This window comes from Anoplopoma fimbria, chromosome 14 (genome assembly GCF_027596085.1).
Source record: "Anoplopoma fimbria isolate UVic2021 breed Golden Eagle Sablefish chromosome 14, Afim_UVic_2022, whole genome shotgun sequence".
In the NCBI taxonomy this organism is placed as follows: Eukaryota; Metazoa; Chordata; class Actinopteri; order Perciformes; family Anoplopomatidae; genus Anoplopoma; species Anoplopoma fimbria.
The window spans coordinates 7,318,378-7,337,317 of NC_072462.1; the positions used below are offsets into that span (position 1 = coordinate 7,318,378).

General features: G+C 40.9%; 1 protein-coding gene across 1 annotated transcript in view; it reads left to right on the top strand.

Moving 5' to 3' along the window:
• The window catches only part of LOC129102766 (leucine-rich repeat transmembrane neuronal protein 4), a 244,795-nt gene that overhangs the window by 147,758 nt on the left and 78,097 nt on the right, over positions 1 to 18,940 (top strand). Inside the window, exon 4 of the mRNA XM_054613035.1 lies at positions 1,115 to 2,676. Within this exon, the coding sequence (XP_054469010.1) occupies positions 1,115 to 2,676 (1,562 nt within the window). The remainder of the gene's footprint in view (positions 1 to 1,114; positions 2,677 to 18,940) is intronic.

The window sequence follows — 18,940 nt, forward strand, 5'->3', positions numbered from 1 at the left end:
GCAGTTCTGTTGTAGGGATGGTGAACAAGGGTCTGTGTGGGGGGAGGTGTTAACAATGTATGTTACAACCTTGGAGACTGAACATTTCACAGGTGGAATTACAACGTTGCTTTGACAGTTGAGTGGAAGCAGGAGGTTTCCAAGAAAAGGAAAAAATTAACACTGGAATTATTGAACGGACAACCATTTTTTAAGATAAAAAATTCTGAAAAGTGACCCTGAAAAGTGGACCTCATTGTTAAATTCTGGCTACTCCACATCAATCAGGATATGGAAGAGTCTTATTTTCTGTAATGTGAGGTGCAAAGCTGGAAAGCATGAGGAAACACAAGTGGATTTCAAAAAGATAGTTAATTTACCCCAAAATGAAGCTAACAACTTTCAAAATAAGTAAATAAGGTCTGAGCTTATAAAAAGCTAAAACAACTTTCTGAATATGTTGGCTATAAATATAAACCAATATTTACTACCAACAATACAAAATACATTATGAGTATGACGTATGGAACAAAAGCTATTTGTCATAATATATATGTTTACTGAAGTATGTGCAAATGTGTATCAGTTAAAAAGGTCTACAAACTCAATGAGTATATAATTAAATATTAAGTGCTGCCATCACATCCAGCTTTTATCTATATTTTTCTTGACTTGGACACCTCAGTGTAATATTGTTTTGTGACTTTTCCTTGCTTTTTTATGCTTTTGACAAATAATTGTCACATTGAGCTAAAACACAAAATTGTTACTTGATTATAAAAATAAACCCATCTAAATGTTAAGGAACATTATATTTGATGCTGCCTCTGCTCTTCACAAGTTGTAAGCAAAACTGCCAAGTTTGCTGGGCCTCATGTTTTCACAGGCAAAAAGTCAGGTCTGGATTAGGAGTTTGCAAAAGTGCAAATGTTTTGCTCTTTTTAGGTCTGGATTATTAAAATATATCCTCATTTTATTCTGAGATAAAAAAAACATCAGGGGGAAAAAAGCTATTCAGTTTTATACATGTCTTTGTTTACCAAAAGAAAATGATAAATTCTAGTTTAGGCTTTCTCATCTGCTTAACTTTTTTTTCTCCTTTGCCATTTTCCTCTCCCCCTTCCCCTTCCTGTAGGCTCTGCTTTGCGGCGTCGCTGGCTAGTGGTCCAACTCCTGATGCAGGTCTGGCTGGCGGCAAATCCATCTTTGAGTGAGCGCCCGTGCCCGAAGAGCTGTCGCTGTGATGGAAAAATTGTCTATTGTGAGTCAAGCGCCTTTCGCGATGTCCCTAAGAACCTCTCAGGAGGCTGTGAAGGCCTGTCTTTACGGTACAACAGCCTCGCCAGTCTTCGTGCAGGCCAGTTTGTGGGCCTCAACCACCTCATCTGGCTCTACTTGGACCACAATTACATTGCCACTGTGGATGGAATGGCTTTTCAGGGAGTCCGCAGGCTCAAAGAGCTGATCCTGAGTTCCAATAAGATCACGTCCCTCCACAACACCACATTCCACCCTGTCCCCAATTTGCGTAATCTGGACCTGTCGTACAACAAGCTGCAAGCCTTGCAGCCTGGGCAGTTCCAAGGCCTACGGAAGCTTCTCAGCCTTCACATACGCTCGAATTCTCTAAAAACCGTCCCAGTGCGCCTGTTCCAAGATTGCAGAAATCTTGAGTTCCTGGATCTGGGTTACAACCGCTTGCGCAGTATCACTCGGAATGCATTTTCAGGCCTAGTCAAGCTCACTGAGCTGCATTTGGAGCATAACCAGTTCTCAAAGATCAATTTCTCTCACTTCCCTCGCCTCTATAATCTGCGGGCACTTTACTTGCAGTGGAATCGAATTCGCTCAATGAACCAGGGCCTAACCTGGACCTGGGCCTCCATCCAAAAACTAGATCTGTCCGGAAATGATCTGATGGAAGTGGATGCTGTTGTTTACCAATGCCTACCTAACCTGCAGACCCTCAATCTGGACTCCAACAAGCTGACCAATGTCTCCCAGGAGGTTGTTGATGCCTGGATCTCTTTGACTACGATAAGCTTAGCTGGGAATGTATGGGACTGTGGCCCTGCCATCTGTCCTCTGGTGGCCTGGCTGAGAAACTTCAGAGGGGCAAAGGAGACCACGATGATCTGCGCCTCCCCCAAGAAAGCCCAGGGTGAGAAAGTAATGGATGCTGTCGAAGCTTTTGGTGTTTGTCAATCAAACCAAGCGACAACGCTCACTGTGAGTATCCCTCCAACCTCATCTAGAGTCCCAGTTCAGACTGAACGCCACCCGGCCATTCTGGCTTCACCTACTGGTTCTGGAAAGAGAGGAGAGGGATCTATCAGGGGTCCCACATTGTCAGCCGTTACCCCACCTGTGGCACTTCCCCCAGAGCAAGACTTGGAGCCTGTGTCCTTCCACAAGATTGTGGCTGGTAGCGTTGCCCTTTTTCTATCTGTTGCGATGATCCTGTTGGTAATCTACGTGTCTTGGAAGCGCTATCCTAGCAGTGTCAAGCAGCTGCAGGAGCATTCGGCAGCAGCCCGCAAACGCCGCAAGAAGGCTAGAGAGACGGAGCGCACCCTGAGCTCTCCACTTCAGGAGTACTATGTGGACTACAAGCCCACCAACTCTGAGGCCATGGATGTGCTTGTGAATGGAACCGGACCCTGCACCTATACCATCTCAGGCTCCCGAGAATGCGAGGTATGACCCACACCACCGCCACTCCTCCTAAACAAAACTCTGTCCACAGCGCGGCGACCAGAGGTAATTATTTACACTGCTTTGATAGATGATAAATCTGCCACTCGATTACTTAGCCCTACACAGCACGTTAGGTAAACACTGTGTACCCATGGATTATTACAGAAGTGGTTTAGCCTCTCTTTGTGTATAACAAGATATCGGCTGTTTTCAGAAGCTTGTTTGCATATTCGCTTAAACCTTAATCTCTGCTGAGTTTGTTTTGCCGCAAAAAAACTCTACAGACATACAGATAAATGAGACTGATTACATTTACTACTATGCATAATCTTGAGCCTCAACAATGCTGTTTGTGATGAGACATTTGTGCTTGTTTAGGGACTTGTTTGCTTGTTTTTTTGCTTGGGTATCACAGGCTTTGTGCTTTGTGTGTCTGCTCTATTACTATACAATCTTTGATGAGCAGTATTGTGCAGGGACAACAGCTGAATGGTGGTTAGATTCACTTCTGGACACTGGATGTGAATGCTAAAAGAGACTCACTGCATAGAGCCTCCCCCGAGCTGATGATTTAACACTTTTCTTGACATAGCTATGGCTCATGACACATGGAAATTACTTAATGCCCATAGTCCCCAAACGGCACATGTTTTTCTGATATGTTTCCTTCCTTTTCACACTGACTTGCTGAAGTTACTCACTGCCTTAATTGATTAGTCACACAAACTGAAATGCATACTTTCACTGGCCATCCACACTTTAACTCACACAAAGACAGAAAAGAAATGCACATTTTGTGACATACACACACACAGAAAGAAGTAGCGTTTGATATTCCCAAAAGGAGTGGGAATCCTTTGAAATGTTTTGTACCCTGGCAAGTGAATTTCCTCAAAACAGTATTTACAGACTAGAGCAATGTGGGAATACTACTTTTCTTTTTTTGCTTTTGCTTTCAGCTGCTACACAGTGCTACACCATTTTTGGTGAAACATTTTATTCTACTGCTGAGTTTATCCAGGTTTCCTAAGCTATATCTAACCAAAGCTTCTTGAGGAATGTATTAATCATCAATGATTAACCGGCACAGTTGTAACAGGCAGCATAGGAAGGGCTCAACCCACCTGGATAATAAGGTAGCCCACCACTAAAAGCTGTAACGCAAGCGACATAAGACATATTTTGGTGAAGCTCTACATGTATTTTTACATTACCAGCCCACTCATACTAAGTCTAGTTCCAAGATTCTCTCTGCATTTCCATCGCATGAATTTCTGGCAGGTTCTCCCTGGAGGAATGTCTATAAATGCAGAGGTTTAAACAGCAAGGTGGAGGAGGACTCTAACCCTCACATTATTTTCCATTTCTGTTTCTGACCGTCTGGCTTTCCTGGAGGCAGGTCGCCTGGTAATATGTTATACTTGCAGGTTTCTCACTCTGTGAAGAGGGACCACCAATCACAGCTGCCATTTTGTTGTTATTTGCCCTGCCCTCTCCCATATATGCTTTGAGTGCCTCCTTTCAGCCTACAGTGCTGTTTTATGTTTAGTGTGAATTTCTGAATGTAGGATGGATGAAAGGGGGGGGGGGGGGATGCTGCAGTTAATTTTCAACGGCTGTACCTTGTACAAGCAACCATCAATTTGCATTATGTGCTTTTCACATTAACACATTTTGACGCATCTTTTGAGTCTTTTACTCAACACGCCATGCTGTCAAGCCAAAATAAATGTGTACAATTTTTTTCAGATTGAAACATAGAGCACAGTCTGACAGCAATATGCATTAAATATATAGAGGCTAGATATGATCGGTAAAATATGCATAATCCAGTATAAATATGCCTCAAAAATAGGATGTATTTACTTTTTGTTTATTGCAATCCCTGCAAAAAAATAGAGATTCCCATACTACATATTTGCTGTTGGGGTGGTTTGGATTTAATAAGCTTGTACAGGTGTTCATATTTTTGTGACCACCCCCTATAATGTAAATTTTTTGCAAAGTCCGCAGTAGGATACAGCTGCCAGAAGGAATCATATCCATATGAATAAGGCATAATGAGTTGCAATAAAGATTACCATTCTCAACCACTAAAAAAGGATTTAATATTGATATATTTTGATAGATGAGGATGGTTGTAATTAATACAAGTTTGAAAATAGTAATTCATATGGACTCCTGGATTACAGTGTGTTCAAAAAAACAAACATCATCAAGCATATGTTACCATTGTTTGGTAGAGAAATGTTAATGTTAACGGTTATATGATATTAGACAGACATTGAAAGCTTTTGCACTTGGGATCCGTATATGGAGGAGGGGATAGTGTCCAACTTGGTGAAGGCAAACAAAAAAGCCTTCCTCTGTGTCAAGTCACAAGGGATAAATAGCCGATTGTCATTCACAACACTCATTTTCATTCCCAATGCCCCCTGCCCGTTGGATCGGAATAATTTCACACTCATATTGCTCATATAAACAGTATCTATAAAAAGGTACCCTCCCAACCCCATTCCACTTTCTCTCTAAGGGATCCCACACCAACTATCTTGCAGCCTCTCCATCAGTGTAAGCTAGAAGCAAGCCTCAAATTCACCATTGAAATAATTTTGTCTATCATTAGCCTTTTAACTTGACTTGATTGAACTTGGCAATTTAGCTTGCTCCTTTATCTTTTATCTGTGAGCAAAATAAAGCAGGAATTAACCCATACTAAGAGGGGCAAGGGCCAAATCAACATCGCAGAACCAGCAGAGTGTAAAAACTCGAGAAATCAGGAAGGTACTGGAAATATCTGTGATTTATAAGTGTATAGGATTTGGCAACAAAAAAATAAGAGCCAGAAGGAAAGCAAAGAGTTTTTGTTACATCATTAACGGCAAACTGGAATAGACCAAGCTATTAAATGAAATTGATAAAGAGGAGAGTGAGTGAAGTGAGCCATTCTCTATACTAAAGTACATAGTAAAGAAGAAATATATTGCCAACATGGTAAGGCTCCCAATAGAAAGCTGACACAGTCTCACGAACAGCAGTTAAATCACATGATCTCCAGTAGGTTCATTAATTCTGATTTACCATCTCTCTAAGCTATGCCTACAGGAGGGAAGCTGGCACACACAGGTGATGTAAATCAGGTCTTAAGAAGGTGGGGTGTGTTGATAACATTCTGTAAATATCAATAAAAATGCATGTGAAGAAAGCTAATCAAAGCATCAATAATTTCTGAAAAACAGGAAAACAAGATACAATAGGGAGCACTACGGTGTTGCCAACATGTGTTGTATTGCAGTATTCCACATTTTCACCTTTTTTGTCTTCTTTTTTAACACTGCAACAGAGAAATACATTGTTAAAAATAGTAACATTAATGTCTTTTATATTTTTAACAATTAAGCAGGCGGTGTTAGATTTAGCATATGGTAAAGTTATTGACAGACCTGTCATCCAGTTAAAATTCCTATGCAAGGCATACACGAGGAGTAGATCAGAAGTATGGGCTCCCAGTTGTCAACCTTATGTGTGCCTCTCCTCCTCTGCTTTCTGCAATTTCCTAATTAATTCAATACACCTGTAGGGGATTGTAACTGTCAATACTGTAGCATGTCGGCCTCCGGTCCTGTACAGCTACAGCCTTTATGTAGCCATATTGCGTGTAAAGAGTTTAAACTTTTTGTGTGAACATATGGAGGAGAAGCGAGTGAAGGCCCAGCTTCCTTTTCTCTCCCTTTTCTCTCCTCCATTTTGTGTCTTGAGATATATCCTTGAAAATGCATTCTCTCTCCGGCCTTATCTGTCCCTCTGACTCGTCCCTAAAACATTGTGGAGGGGAGAGACGGGAACTATCAGTCAGCCGCCCACAAAGTCCTGAGTTCATCTCAGAATGTGCTCTGATCTTGTTCTTACATTCTGTTGCTTTTGTGTGGACATAAATCACTCGGCAAGAAGGAGCAGCAGCACCTGCACTTGCGCTCTCTGCCACCTCGAATCCCCCAGCTGCCTCTCCTTCAGGCTTGAGGCTGTGGGGGCTCAGGGCCTGTTCATCTCTTCTGAGTGGGAATTGCTTATTCCCCTCCTGTGTATCAGTCATACCTTTTCTATCATTTCACCGTGGACCTCTTCACATGATTGTCCTTTATGAGCCCCCCAGGTCCAACCTCTGACATGGGTGCATGTTCTGTAGCCTTTCTTGTGAATTGCCAATCCTCATTTTCCTATGTCACTTCAACATTCCCACAGAGAGGATTATTTGTATCACTTCATTCCCATCATTACATTACATTACATTACAGTCATTTAGCAGACGTTTTTATCCAAAGCGACTTACAATCAGTAGTATATTACATATCATTCACCCATTCACACACTGATGACAGGCTACCATGCAAGGTAACATTCATGCAACATCCAGTCCACACCATTCGGGGGTTAAGTGTCTTGCCCAAGGACACATCGACTGCCGAAGCCGGGTATCAAACCACTGATCCTCTGATTGGAGAACTACCTTGCTCTCCACTACGCCACAGCCGGCCATCATCTTTTGATCTTTTTCCTTTCTGGTCGTGCTCTCGATGCGGCCAGTGGATTTGACCTGATCTTGAGTCCGTGCCACTCATGTCTCCTTTTCATGTATCAGAACATCACTTTTCCATTCTTTGCAACAAAAAAATTCTGAATTCCATCTTGTAACCTGGCCACACTACTAGTTAACACATGCTGCCATTTTTTATTTTTTTTTACACAATTCCTTTCTTCTTGCTCTCATTTTTTTATACATTTTGTGCAATTTCTATGTGTCAACTCATATCATCACCCTATGACCTCCTGCACCATCCATCCAGATCCGCTCATTTGTTGTATCCTGCACCCTTTGGTGTTCTGAACCCGAGTCAGTAAGTGATACAGAGTTGCTGAATCTTCTTCTTTTAAAATGCTTTGGTGATATGCCAGGCATGCGTCTCCTAGCAGTTCTACCCTTAAATGACTCAGTAGCGTCTCATCTTACCCACCTTGTCCTGAAAAGTCCCGAAACTCATTTCTGCTGGCAGGACATGCTTTTTTCCCTCTCTTGACTCTACCTCCTCAGCCCTTCCTTTGTTACTGCTGACGACCTTTTCCAAACTAGAATCTCATTCACTTGCTATAATGTCACACTGTATAAAGCCAGCTCTGAATTAATTAATGTTGTGCCTATTTTTGAGAAACCCTGACATCTGATGCGTAACCTAGACAAATTGTATGACACCTACTTCTCCTGCTGCCCTTTAGCCAACTTATTCAATAGGTCTTACAGTGCTGATGTTGTTGTCATAGCAGTCACAATTATTACTTGCTACAGCATAGAGAGAAATTACTCAAACACCTTGCACCTCCCTGCTAACCATGCTACATTATTCATGGAGCATGTGCTGAACTTTGACCTTGCATTTGCTCTTACAGCCTTGACAAACATTTTTTTTTTTAGTACAATTAATTTGAACGAAAATAAAAAAAATTCCAATGTATTTTGACATGAATATGAATATATTACGTGGTAAAAACGTGATCTTATTATATATCAACCAATCACTTGCGGAGCAGACTTATTCAGTAAGTAGATTATGTTGTCCAACAAAATGGAAACAGACTGCCAGACGCTGCTCTGGACCAACAGGAATCTGGTAGTTGGTCCTCTGCCAGCGCAAATCTACTCAAACCTTTTATTGAAAACTTTTTACAACTGATGCAAATTCCCATAGCTGCCGGTATGATTAGCTTTGATGAGCATTTTCGTGTTATTTATTCATCATGCCCGCTATGGGTAAAGGCCTTTACAGGGTTATCCCTCAAAAGGAAAAAAAAAAAACAAATTGTATCTGTTGTGTTTAAACAAATTGTAGATTGATCAAAAAGTTGGTCGAAAGAAAATCAATCACCAATTATATTAATAATTGAATAATCAAACATGGGGAATGCTAGATACCATTCTACTATGAATAGCTAACTACATGCTAGCAGTAGCACTAATGCTTGTACTCATGCTGATGACATGCCACCAAGCAAAAATTCTCGAACAACGTTACCTTCGCCTGGTTCTGGGTAACAAAACCATCTGCTGGGTCAGGTGACATACAATATAGATGTTAGGCAAACTAATTGCAACAGAAACAACTAGGATTGCCTTCATAGTTAAAAAAAAATGTATTAGATGTGTTTGGTATGGTTTAGTGACACTGACAATGCTATTTACGCAAAACTGACCACCCCAACCTCCTCCCTATGACTTTTTGTATCGGAATAACATCATGCTACTTTTGTCTCTCGTACATCTTGATCAAAGCAGTTATTCACAAGGACACAAGGTTGCTTATCAGGAAACAAACACGTAATTGTGTGTTGTTGATCCTGGAAGCAAATGGTGCTATTGAGCCCGTTGAGTGCCTCAAACGAAGGCATGTACCAGCACTTACAAACTGTAATTGCTTACTCTATTTATATCCACAGTGCGGATTTTAGCTTGTTATTATAATTTTTCCGCAGATCCGTCAAAGATGTAGGATATAAGAAAGCATTTTGTAGGGTTCGTTGGATGCCTTTCATAGCAGGCTTTGCTACTGAAATGTGATGCTTATGTGTCAGTCAAAGGCCATGATGTAACACTCTGAAATCAAAAAGCACACATTGCACACATTGTTGTTCAAAAAATGTAAAAAAAAGTCAACCGTGCTGTTACTAACTTGTCCTGTGTCACTGCACGGTGGGAGCTATTTCTTAAGGTATGAGGCAGTATCTCCCTATCTCCCTGCTGTCTCCCTTCTTTCCACAATGCAAGGTCATGGTGTCAGATTGTTAATTGCTCCGAAAAAAAATCAACACAAACACTGGGAGACGAGCCAAGGGCAAGCGAGCTATCTGTAATTCAGTAGGGAGGCTGAACTTCTCAATGCTAGTGTCTTCAGTCGACAATTAGCCATGTGGGAGACTTCAAACATGCACTGCGCTTGAGAGAACATCTCTCTCATCCTGCTAATCCTGTCTGTTTCACACTCTCGTTCCGTGCCGCTGCTTTCTGCACCGCCGTTTGATCCATGCTTAATGAGGGTGTTAGATCACCAATATAGCAATTACATTACCTTGGAAAAGAGGCAAGACTCTTTTCTTTTCGCCCCAGTTTCCACCGCGCAACCCACGTGCATCGTTAAGGCTAAGCTTCCTGATGCGCTGCCTCTGTTGGGCTCGCTGCTCGTCAGCCAAGCTCATATCAAATTCTTTTACAATTTCCATGCAATGTGCTTGCTTTCTACCTTCCCGCTCAGCAATTATTATTATTTTCTTCCTACTGGCGGTCTGTTCACTTTCAAAGCCATTTTTTAAAAGCTGTGCATGATTTGTTTCACACAGGTCTCTTGCCATTTTTTACTGCCACTTGTTTCACTACCTACTGATACAAGAACGGCTGCTCAACACTGCTTATTCTTTTCCGGCAGCCCACTTGGATCAGAATACGAGAATTGCATATTGTAACTGCATGTAAAAAAATGTTTTTATAAATTTGGTATACTAAAAGAAGCCTAGATTACTGACAAGAAAAAATGCTGAAAGGGTAATATCGCATTAGAGCCACTTCTTGCTTGCCCCTGAGTGATCCGTGTTTACTGTCTTTGCATTTTTTAACACTGCACTTAGTTACAGTGACAGCAATCAGAACATTTGCTAAACTAGAATGTTACATTTATTGCAGCGTGTAATATCAAACTCCCCCTGTTAGAGAAACTGTGCAGCAGTCATCTCCATCAAGCAGGCTCTGAAAATTCCGACCTAAAAGCCTTGTTTTTATAAAACAACATGACAATTCAATATGAATCCTTCACACTTTTTCCAGCATGGATCATCTCCTTTGAGGATTTTCGACATATATGTCTTTTCTATATCAAAACAAGAATTAATAAGGCAGGTTGTTGATTTGGATTCGATTTGGATTAAAATTAGTGATTAAAGCTGCAGAAAAAAGAGTAAAAACGTGTATTTTATTTTCTAAGTCTTCTTTTCCTGAGTATAGTACATGAGAAAATTTCAATTTTGCCTGATCAACATTTCAGTGCAAGAATCCACAAAAAAGATTTGCAAGACTTCCATCGACCGTAGCAAACGTTCTCATTAGCTAAACAGTCCACTAAAACATGTTTCTGAAAACATTTGAGCAGAGAAATAGGCAAAACAGTTACAGCATTTTGATTCATATTCGCTCAGCGCTTCTTAGTTTTACAGTTTGGTCAGAATTCACGAGCTTTGCGCGCTGTGATTGGCAGCTGCGTTATACAGACTCCTCAGCTCTGATTGGTTGTTTTTCCTTTGGGCAGGGTGGAATCTTGAAAATACCTTTAGGAGCACTAAAAAGAGTCAGAGGACAGTTTATCCATCTTGTGTTGTATTGTCAGGATAGTGAAGGTTTCAGCAAATGTTCTACAATTGTTTATTTTTTTTAAAGAAGATACCAAATTCAACTTTAAGTCTTATTTTTGATGATAAAGATGAAGATTTGGTGAAGCAGGTTACTGCAGTTGCAGCTGACATTTGAGATTTTAACTCATTTCTCCAAAAACAAATCACCTAGTATTTCACAAAACAATTTTACTCTTTTCATAGTTGATTGTATGATTGTATGTTGTCTTGTTTGTAATGATAATTGCCTAGTAGCTGTGTGGAATGAAGGAAAGCAAGGTTAGATATTAGTGTGGATCCAGCCCAATGGAGCACTAATTTTTCCTCATTAACTAAAGGACCATTTTGAGGAAGGGTGGACAGCCTACTATCACTTTGCCCATTAGTCTCAAAATTCAAATACTTATATATCATTTAAGCATGAGGGAGGATGAGTCACTCATAGACCTGCATCTGAGTCCACAGCTAAGTACCTGCAACAGTGCATCTGTTCGGGCCTAAAGTGACAATAAAATGAAGATGTAAAAGGCGACCAAGCCATGCCTATGATGGGCGTTTATAATCATCTTTATTTTTGTCTTCAGCGCACTTCTGCTGAAGTTGTGCAGACTCTTTCACTCTTTGCAGAAAAATGATGTGCCATTTAATGATTTGACAAAGAGTCAAGTGTAATTAGCCTGTCATCCTTGCATAACGCCGCTGTCAGATGAAAATATTAAAGCTTTCCAAACTCAATTTTAGGTCTTATTTCTATTTAATACGTTTCACAGGGCCCAGTGTCAAGAAACTTACTTAGAATTAAACGCTGCATCTTTCAAGGAAATCAACCCTCAATTCATCGCTTCTAGGAAGAGTCTTTATCCAGTTCTACAGCTTGTCCTAATTAACTACTCTAATTAGTAGAAACAGTCTAAAAAGAGAGGGTAGAGGCCTTGTTCTCTGTGGGTGGAGTATTAAAAGACCACATAGCTGCGTCTCCATTGGATTTCTGTTATCCAGCCTGCCTTTTTTTGTATCTGTTCCTACAGCTAAAGAACAAAGTACATGGTCTTTCAACTGACATTTATGTCTCTTGCAATAGCGCTTTCATTTCTGCCGATGAAACCAGTCACATATTGGAGAGAGAAAAAAAGGGCATTATTTTGTGTGGAAGAATTCTCGTACTTCCTAACCCAGAAATCATCTCTGAACCCCTTGGTAGGGGTCACCGATGCAATGTGTCCTCGGCACACCCACTCAGCTGTTCCCACTTAACTGATTACACGTCTTCCAGCACTGTGTGGGCATGGACACACTGCGAGTGATTGGCATCTCTCTGAATCTTCTGTTCCTGTCGGAGTTCTTGTACCTGTTAGGATGTGAAAATGTACAGCTTGATCGGCTCTTTTCATGGACTTTGATGTGACCGTACTTGTAGACATGGGGTCACCAAACATACAATAAACCTGCTCTGATAATGTTTTTGATGTTACTGGTCAAATGGGTTTGCATGGCAGCATCAAGGTAGTCTGTAGTTTGGTAGTGACTACAGACTGGCTACAGTAGTGTGATATCGTAAGATACAAAAAAAGATGATAACACGGTAACAGCAATCCAATAGTATAGAAGGCTTTGAGAAAATGACCCTACTAACCCTATTAAGCAGGGTATGCTTCAGGGCGGGGCTACTTTGTGATTGACAGGTGGCTACCACAGCGTTTAACCCTGTCATTTGTGTGTTTTCAGTTCACGAAAGTTAACTGTAACATTTTGTTCCCATATCAAAATGTCCGCGGTGATGGCTAAAAACCAATTTGGCAACGGCCAAAATGCTGAACTCAAGGCTTAAAAAAACACTGTCCAGGAACCAATGGGTGACTATGTCTACTTCTTATATTCTGTCTATGGTTGCTATAGGCCAGATATCACGTTTAATAAAAGATGAACAAGGAAGAACCCACTGGCTTAAACTGTACAAATGGAAAAAAAAATATATATATATATACTATTACAACACATGCACTCTCAAGACATAATGTATCTGTATGAAGAAAATGTCCCCAGTTTCCCCAGACATGAGAAGACGCATGTGCGCTTATTGGTACTGACAGCATTCAAAGTCATCCTGTTCAGCAGATTCAACAGGCGGAAGAGATAGACCGGCTCAGGGTTGAAGTGGAGTCAGACAGGTAGGCGAGTCAACCCAACAGAGAAGCACGTTCAACGGGACGGAGCGGTGGACAGGCGGACAGGAGAGGCAGTTAGAAAGCCAGCATAAATCAGGCAGTCGTCCAGACTCGACAGCTAGATTGGCAGGCGTCCGTCCACACAGACACACAGGCCTTTGTCCGCAGACAGCTGTCCATCCTCTGATCGGTGATGGCTCAAAGCTTTTTTGAAGTAAGATAATAAGTCGAAGGCAAGGCCAGGCGGACTGGCATGTTTTCCCTCAGTGGTCACATCAAAACTGATATGTACTGGCGATGGTAAAGGTTTGTGTGTGTGTTTCAGAATAAAAGGGCACTTTTGATCAAAATTGTGTCAAACTTGTTGGGTTAATTAGGCCAATTGGAATGGAATAACAAAATGACAGCTGAGATGAAAATATAAAAGTACAAATGCATTAAGTGCCAGACTGTTTCAGTAACACTGTGGAAGATACTCTACACTACAGGCCAAGATAAACACATTGTTTCCTGTCAGTACTGCACACATTAGAGATAAGATTTAAGTTGTTATTGTATCGCTGAGTCAATTACTTGGTTAATTGAGTAGAGTTGATAGACTGAAATGTAATCAACAACAATTAAAGTAAATGCAGATTGAATATATTTGTTTTTTACTGTTGGGTTGGACCATGCAACCATTCTAGGGTTTCAGGAAATTGTGACAGTTATCACTTTTGTGTCATTGTATGGGATAATTTATGTACAAGATTGGTTTATTTTCATGCAATAACTCAACAAATACACAATGGCATGCTCAGTGGCAATTCTAAAGAGATTTTTCAATAATTAAAAAAATGTCAGCCCTTGGAATGACTTGCAGTTATAGTCTGAGTAGTTGGAAATCTATGTGTGTATATGTATATGTACAGCGGGTAAAATAAGTATTGAACCCGTCACCATTTTTCTCAGTAAATATATTTCTAAAGGTGCTATTGACATGAAATTTTCACCATATGTTGGTAACAACCCGAGTAATCCATACATACAAAACCAAACAAATAAGTTCAGAAATTAAGTTTTGTGTAATAACATGGAATGACACAGGGAAAAAGTATTGAACACGCTTACTGAAATTTATTTAATACTTCGTACAAAAGCCTTTGTTGGTAATGACAGCTTCAAGACGCCTCCTGTATGGAGAAACTAGTCGCATGCATTGCTCAGGTGTGATTTTGGCCCATTGTTCCACACAAACAGTCTTCAAATCTTGAAGGTTCCGTAGGCCTCTTCTATGAACTCTGATCTTTAGTTCTTTCCATGGATTTTCTATTGGATTCAAGTCAGGTGATTGGTTGGGCCATTCTAGCAGCTTTATTTTCTTTCTCTGAAACCAATTGAGTTTCCTTGGCTGTGTGTTTGGGATCATTGTCTTGCTTAAATGTCCACCCTCGTTTCATCTTCATCATCCTGGTAGATGGCAGCAGATTTTTATCAAGAATGTCTCGGTACATTTTTCCATTCATCCTTCCTTCAATTATATGAAGTTTGCCAGTACAGTATGCTGAAAAACAGCCCCACACCATGATGTTCCCACCTCCAAACTTCACTGTTGGTATGGTGTTTTTGGGGTGATGTGCAGTGCCATTTGACCTCCAAACATGGTGTGTATTATGGCATCCAAAGAGTTCAATTTTGGTCTCATCTGACCAGACTATATTCTCCCAGTATTTCACAGGCTTGTCTAAATGTTGTGCAGCAAACTTTAAACGAGCTTCAACATGCTTTTTCTTCAGAAATGGAGTCTTGCGTGGTGAGCGTGCATACAGGCCACGGCGGTTGAGTGCATTACTTATTGTTTTCTTTGAAACAATTGTACCTGCTAATTCCAGGTCATTCTGAAGCTCTCCACAAGTGGTCCTTGGCTCTTCTGATAATTCTTTTCACTCCTCTGTCAGAAATCTTGTGAGGAGCACCTGGTCGTGGCCGGTTTATGGTGAAATTATGTTCTTTCCATTTCCGGATTATAGGACCAATAGTGCTCACCGGAACATTCAGAAGTTTAGAAATCCTTCTGTAACCAATGCCATCAGTATGTTTGCAACAATAAGGTTGCGAAGGTCTTGAGAGAGCTCTTTGCTTTTACCCATCATGAGATGTTTCTTGTGTGACACCTTGGTAATGAGACACCTTTTTATAGGCCATCAGTTGGGACTGAACCAGCTGATATTAATTTGCACTGACAAGGGGCAGGATTGCTTTCTAATTACTGATAGATTTCAGCTGGTGTCTTGGCTTTCCATGACTTTTTGCACCTCCCTTTCTTTATGTGGTCAATACGTTTTCCCTGTGTCATTCCATTTTATTACACAAAACTTAATTTCTCAACTTATTTGTTTGGTTTTCTTTGTATGTATGGATTACTTGGGTTGTTACCGACATCTGGTGAAAATGTCATGTCAATAGCACCTTTAGAAATATATTTACTGAGAAAAATGGTGACGTGTTCAATACTTATTTTACCCGCTGTATGTACACATAGATTTCCACTCCCAGCTTTTGCTTTATTTTTTATTAAATTTGTTTTGCTGGTTCAATCAATACAAATGAATTCACAAGTAAGCTCCTTTATTTTCACATCCCTTTCAAACAAATCGTGTCACGTGCATTATTTACATCAAAGCGCTTGTACACTGCGAGAGGTTGCCGCTCCCTACGCATTTCTACCAGTTACGCCAGTCCAACACGAGTCGTAGTGTGGGAGGCGAAGCAATCAGACATCGCGATCCCTGACGCCGCTGTGATGTGCTGCCAGCCTTTTTATGCCGCGTATATGAAGAACTCACATGAAGGGGATGAGTGATATATATTGATGTTGAAAATGTAATGAAAATATCCCATGCCTTTCAAGTTTGATCCTTCACCAGGCGTGTAGGTGTTGGAACTGCATGTGCCCGCATCCACTCGCACCTGCATGCAAAAGCAACCTTCATCTCTCTCTCCGGTAGGCTATTCTCGGAGGTTACATTCCGTTGTGTCTCCAATTCCCCTTTAAGCCATTTTTTTTCTCTCTGCTGTGTCGAGCACATATTATTTTTAGTTAATTACCTGTCTCTGTCAACCTCCAGCGTCCCACGCTGCGGCCTCGCTGCATCAGCCTGGAGTTCTGGCTGTCTTCCACTGCAGGAAAATGCACAGCTCTAATGATTGATGACTTCTATTCTCCCACAGCTTTACTTCAGTATTCCAGCCTCACATGTCCGAGCTGAGAGGAACATAATATTAACACTTGTCCTGCAGAATAAGTCCCAACCCGTTGTCCACTATATTTTTGTCATTTGTGGTGTTCCAACACAAACAGAAAGACATTTTTTGAAAAGGGGAAAGATAAGGGGGTAGACGACAGTACTATAGCTCTCTAATATACTTACTCAAGCAACACTCTCCAAGTTACAAGTCATATATTTGGAGGCCATATTTCACCATAAAATATAACAGTCCCTCTTTTCTTTTTATTGAATTAGCAAGGTAATAAAAGCTCTGTATTGATGAAAGTGACAATGGATACGTTGTGGATTGATTGTGCCATGAAGCTAGCGAGGCTACTTAGGGACCTGGACCCCGCTCTGCATTCATCGACTGCTTCTTGGAACGTGAAAAAGAAGAGCACAGATAATGATGATCATAAAATGATGAAATGGGGACGAGTGCAGGAACCCACCTGAGCCCTGTGTCTGTTATAAACCATGAAATCTGTTACGCCACAAAGTCCTTGGACATCTTTACAAGTGCATGCACTAATGATAGTATTCATTTAGAATGACCACATTCTCATAATTGCAAATTGTTGTCAAGGTCAGCATTTTAATATTACATTACATTACAGTCATTTAGCAGACGCTTTTATCCAAAGCGACTTACAATCAGTAGTATATTACATATCATTCACACACTGATGACAGGCTACCATGCAAGGTGCCACCATCAGACTCTAACTAACATTCATGCAACATCCACACCGATGGCAAGCCTTCGGGAGCACCTTGGGGTTAAGTGTCTTGCCCAAGGACACATCGACTTGACATCGACCGGGTATCGAACCACCGACCCTCTGATTGGAGAACTACCTTGCTCTCCACTACGCCACAGCCGCCCCCTAATATGTTTCATATGCTCTATGGAGAATGAGACTAGAGTCAAACCAACCCTCCATCTACTGAGGGCATAAACATGTTTTCATGTCATCTAAGCCAATCTACGCCAAACCAAAAGTTTGGAAAGCATTGGTATAATGCCTTTTGTGGCTCGAGAGGGAGCTGCGTGAACTCTGATGAACTGACTCAAGTGATGTCACCTGAGCCCGTTAAGGGTTAAAGACTGAAAGATTGTAAATTGTGTGTGTTTGGAGTCAGAGTGAAGTAGAATTGAGGCTACATTAGCTGCTACTAGCTGTTCCACAGAAAAGTCTGCTATGTGAACCGCACCAGTTGTTGAATGCCCTTGCTACAACAAGCATGAAACCCAGTATCCTACCAAACTGGAGATCCTTTTTGGATAATATAGGTGCCAAGGTTTTGACATGGAAGAAGAATGAGAGGCATTAAAAAAGAACAATATCTCTGGTTTAGCATTGATATATTTTTTCTTTTTTAAGAATAGGCCCCGGGGCAGATTCATTAATTATGTCTGGTTGGTAATGCAGCCTTGTGTACGTAACATATTTGGTTATGTTACAGTATATTTTCCTTAAAAGCTTACTTGTATTTTGTGCAGTTGCTGTCAGTAAATCATGCACCATCTTAGAGGTTTAGTCAGTTGTGTAATGTACATATAAAAGAATAAATTGATCCAAGATGGATAATGAATGCCACGTTGCCTCCTGTTACCCTCGTAATGACTCCTACAGTGAATGACTGGTGTGCTCCACACACTCTAAAAGGGCAGTTATTGTTTGTGCGACCAAATTGATGTTCGGGGAACTGCTCATTGCTGTAAATTTGAGACAAAAAAACAAGACTCGAATGTGTGGTTTGTTTTATATAATTGTCTCGGGAAAAAAAAAAAAAAAAAAGATCTGAAAAAATAGCAGCCCCTATTATTGCACACATTTTTTACATTTTCATACACCAACTGTTCTTCTTCGACCTGTCTGTCCTTCAACCCATCAAGAGGCTGCTGGTTTCATCGGCGAATGTATCCGACATTCCATCCATTCATCTTACCTGATACTGTCCTTTGAGATATGATTCCCCACTGCTATTTTGCCACTGATTATAACCATTAACAAGCAGTCTGTCTGTGAATGGATGGGGTCACTACCCTCGGCATTAAAACATTCACCGGGGAGTATGATTTACTGGGTGCTCTCACCAAGCGGGAGGATTGCTCTCTTTGTAATGTGGGACATTCAAAACGGGACGCATTCCAGAGTGCATCACAATCAACGCATATTAAGCAATCTAATTTCCTCCGCCCTTCAACTCTATTCTGATTAATTGAAATGTTCACTTCTGCGTGTCTGATTTGACAATAGGGCTTTAATGCTATGACATAACCGAACCTTTGTGTCTAAAGAGAGGTTCCAACTTTTAACATGGTGCTATTTTGGGGGCAGAAAAGCACAACTGAAGTAGATGTGTACTTGAAAACTGATAATTCAATTTTGCATTCCCATATTTTTGAAAGACATGAACTGC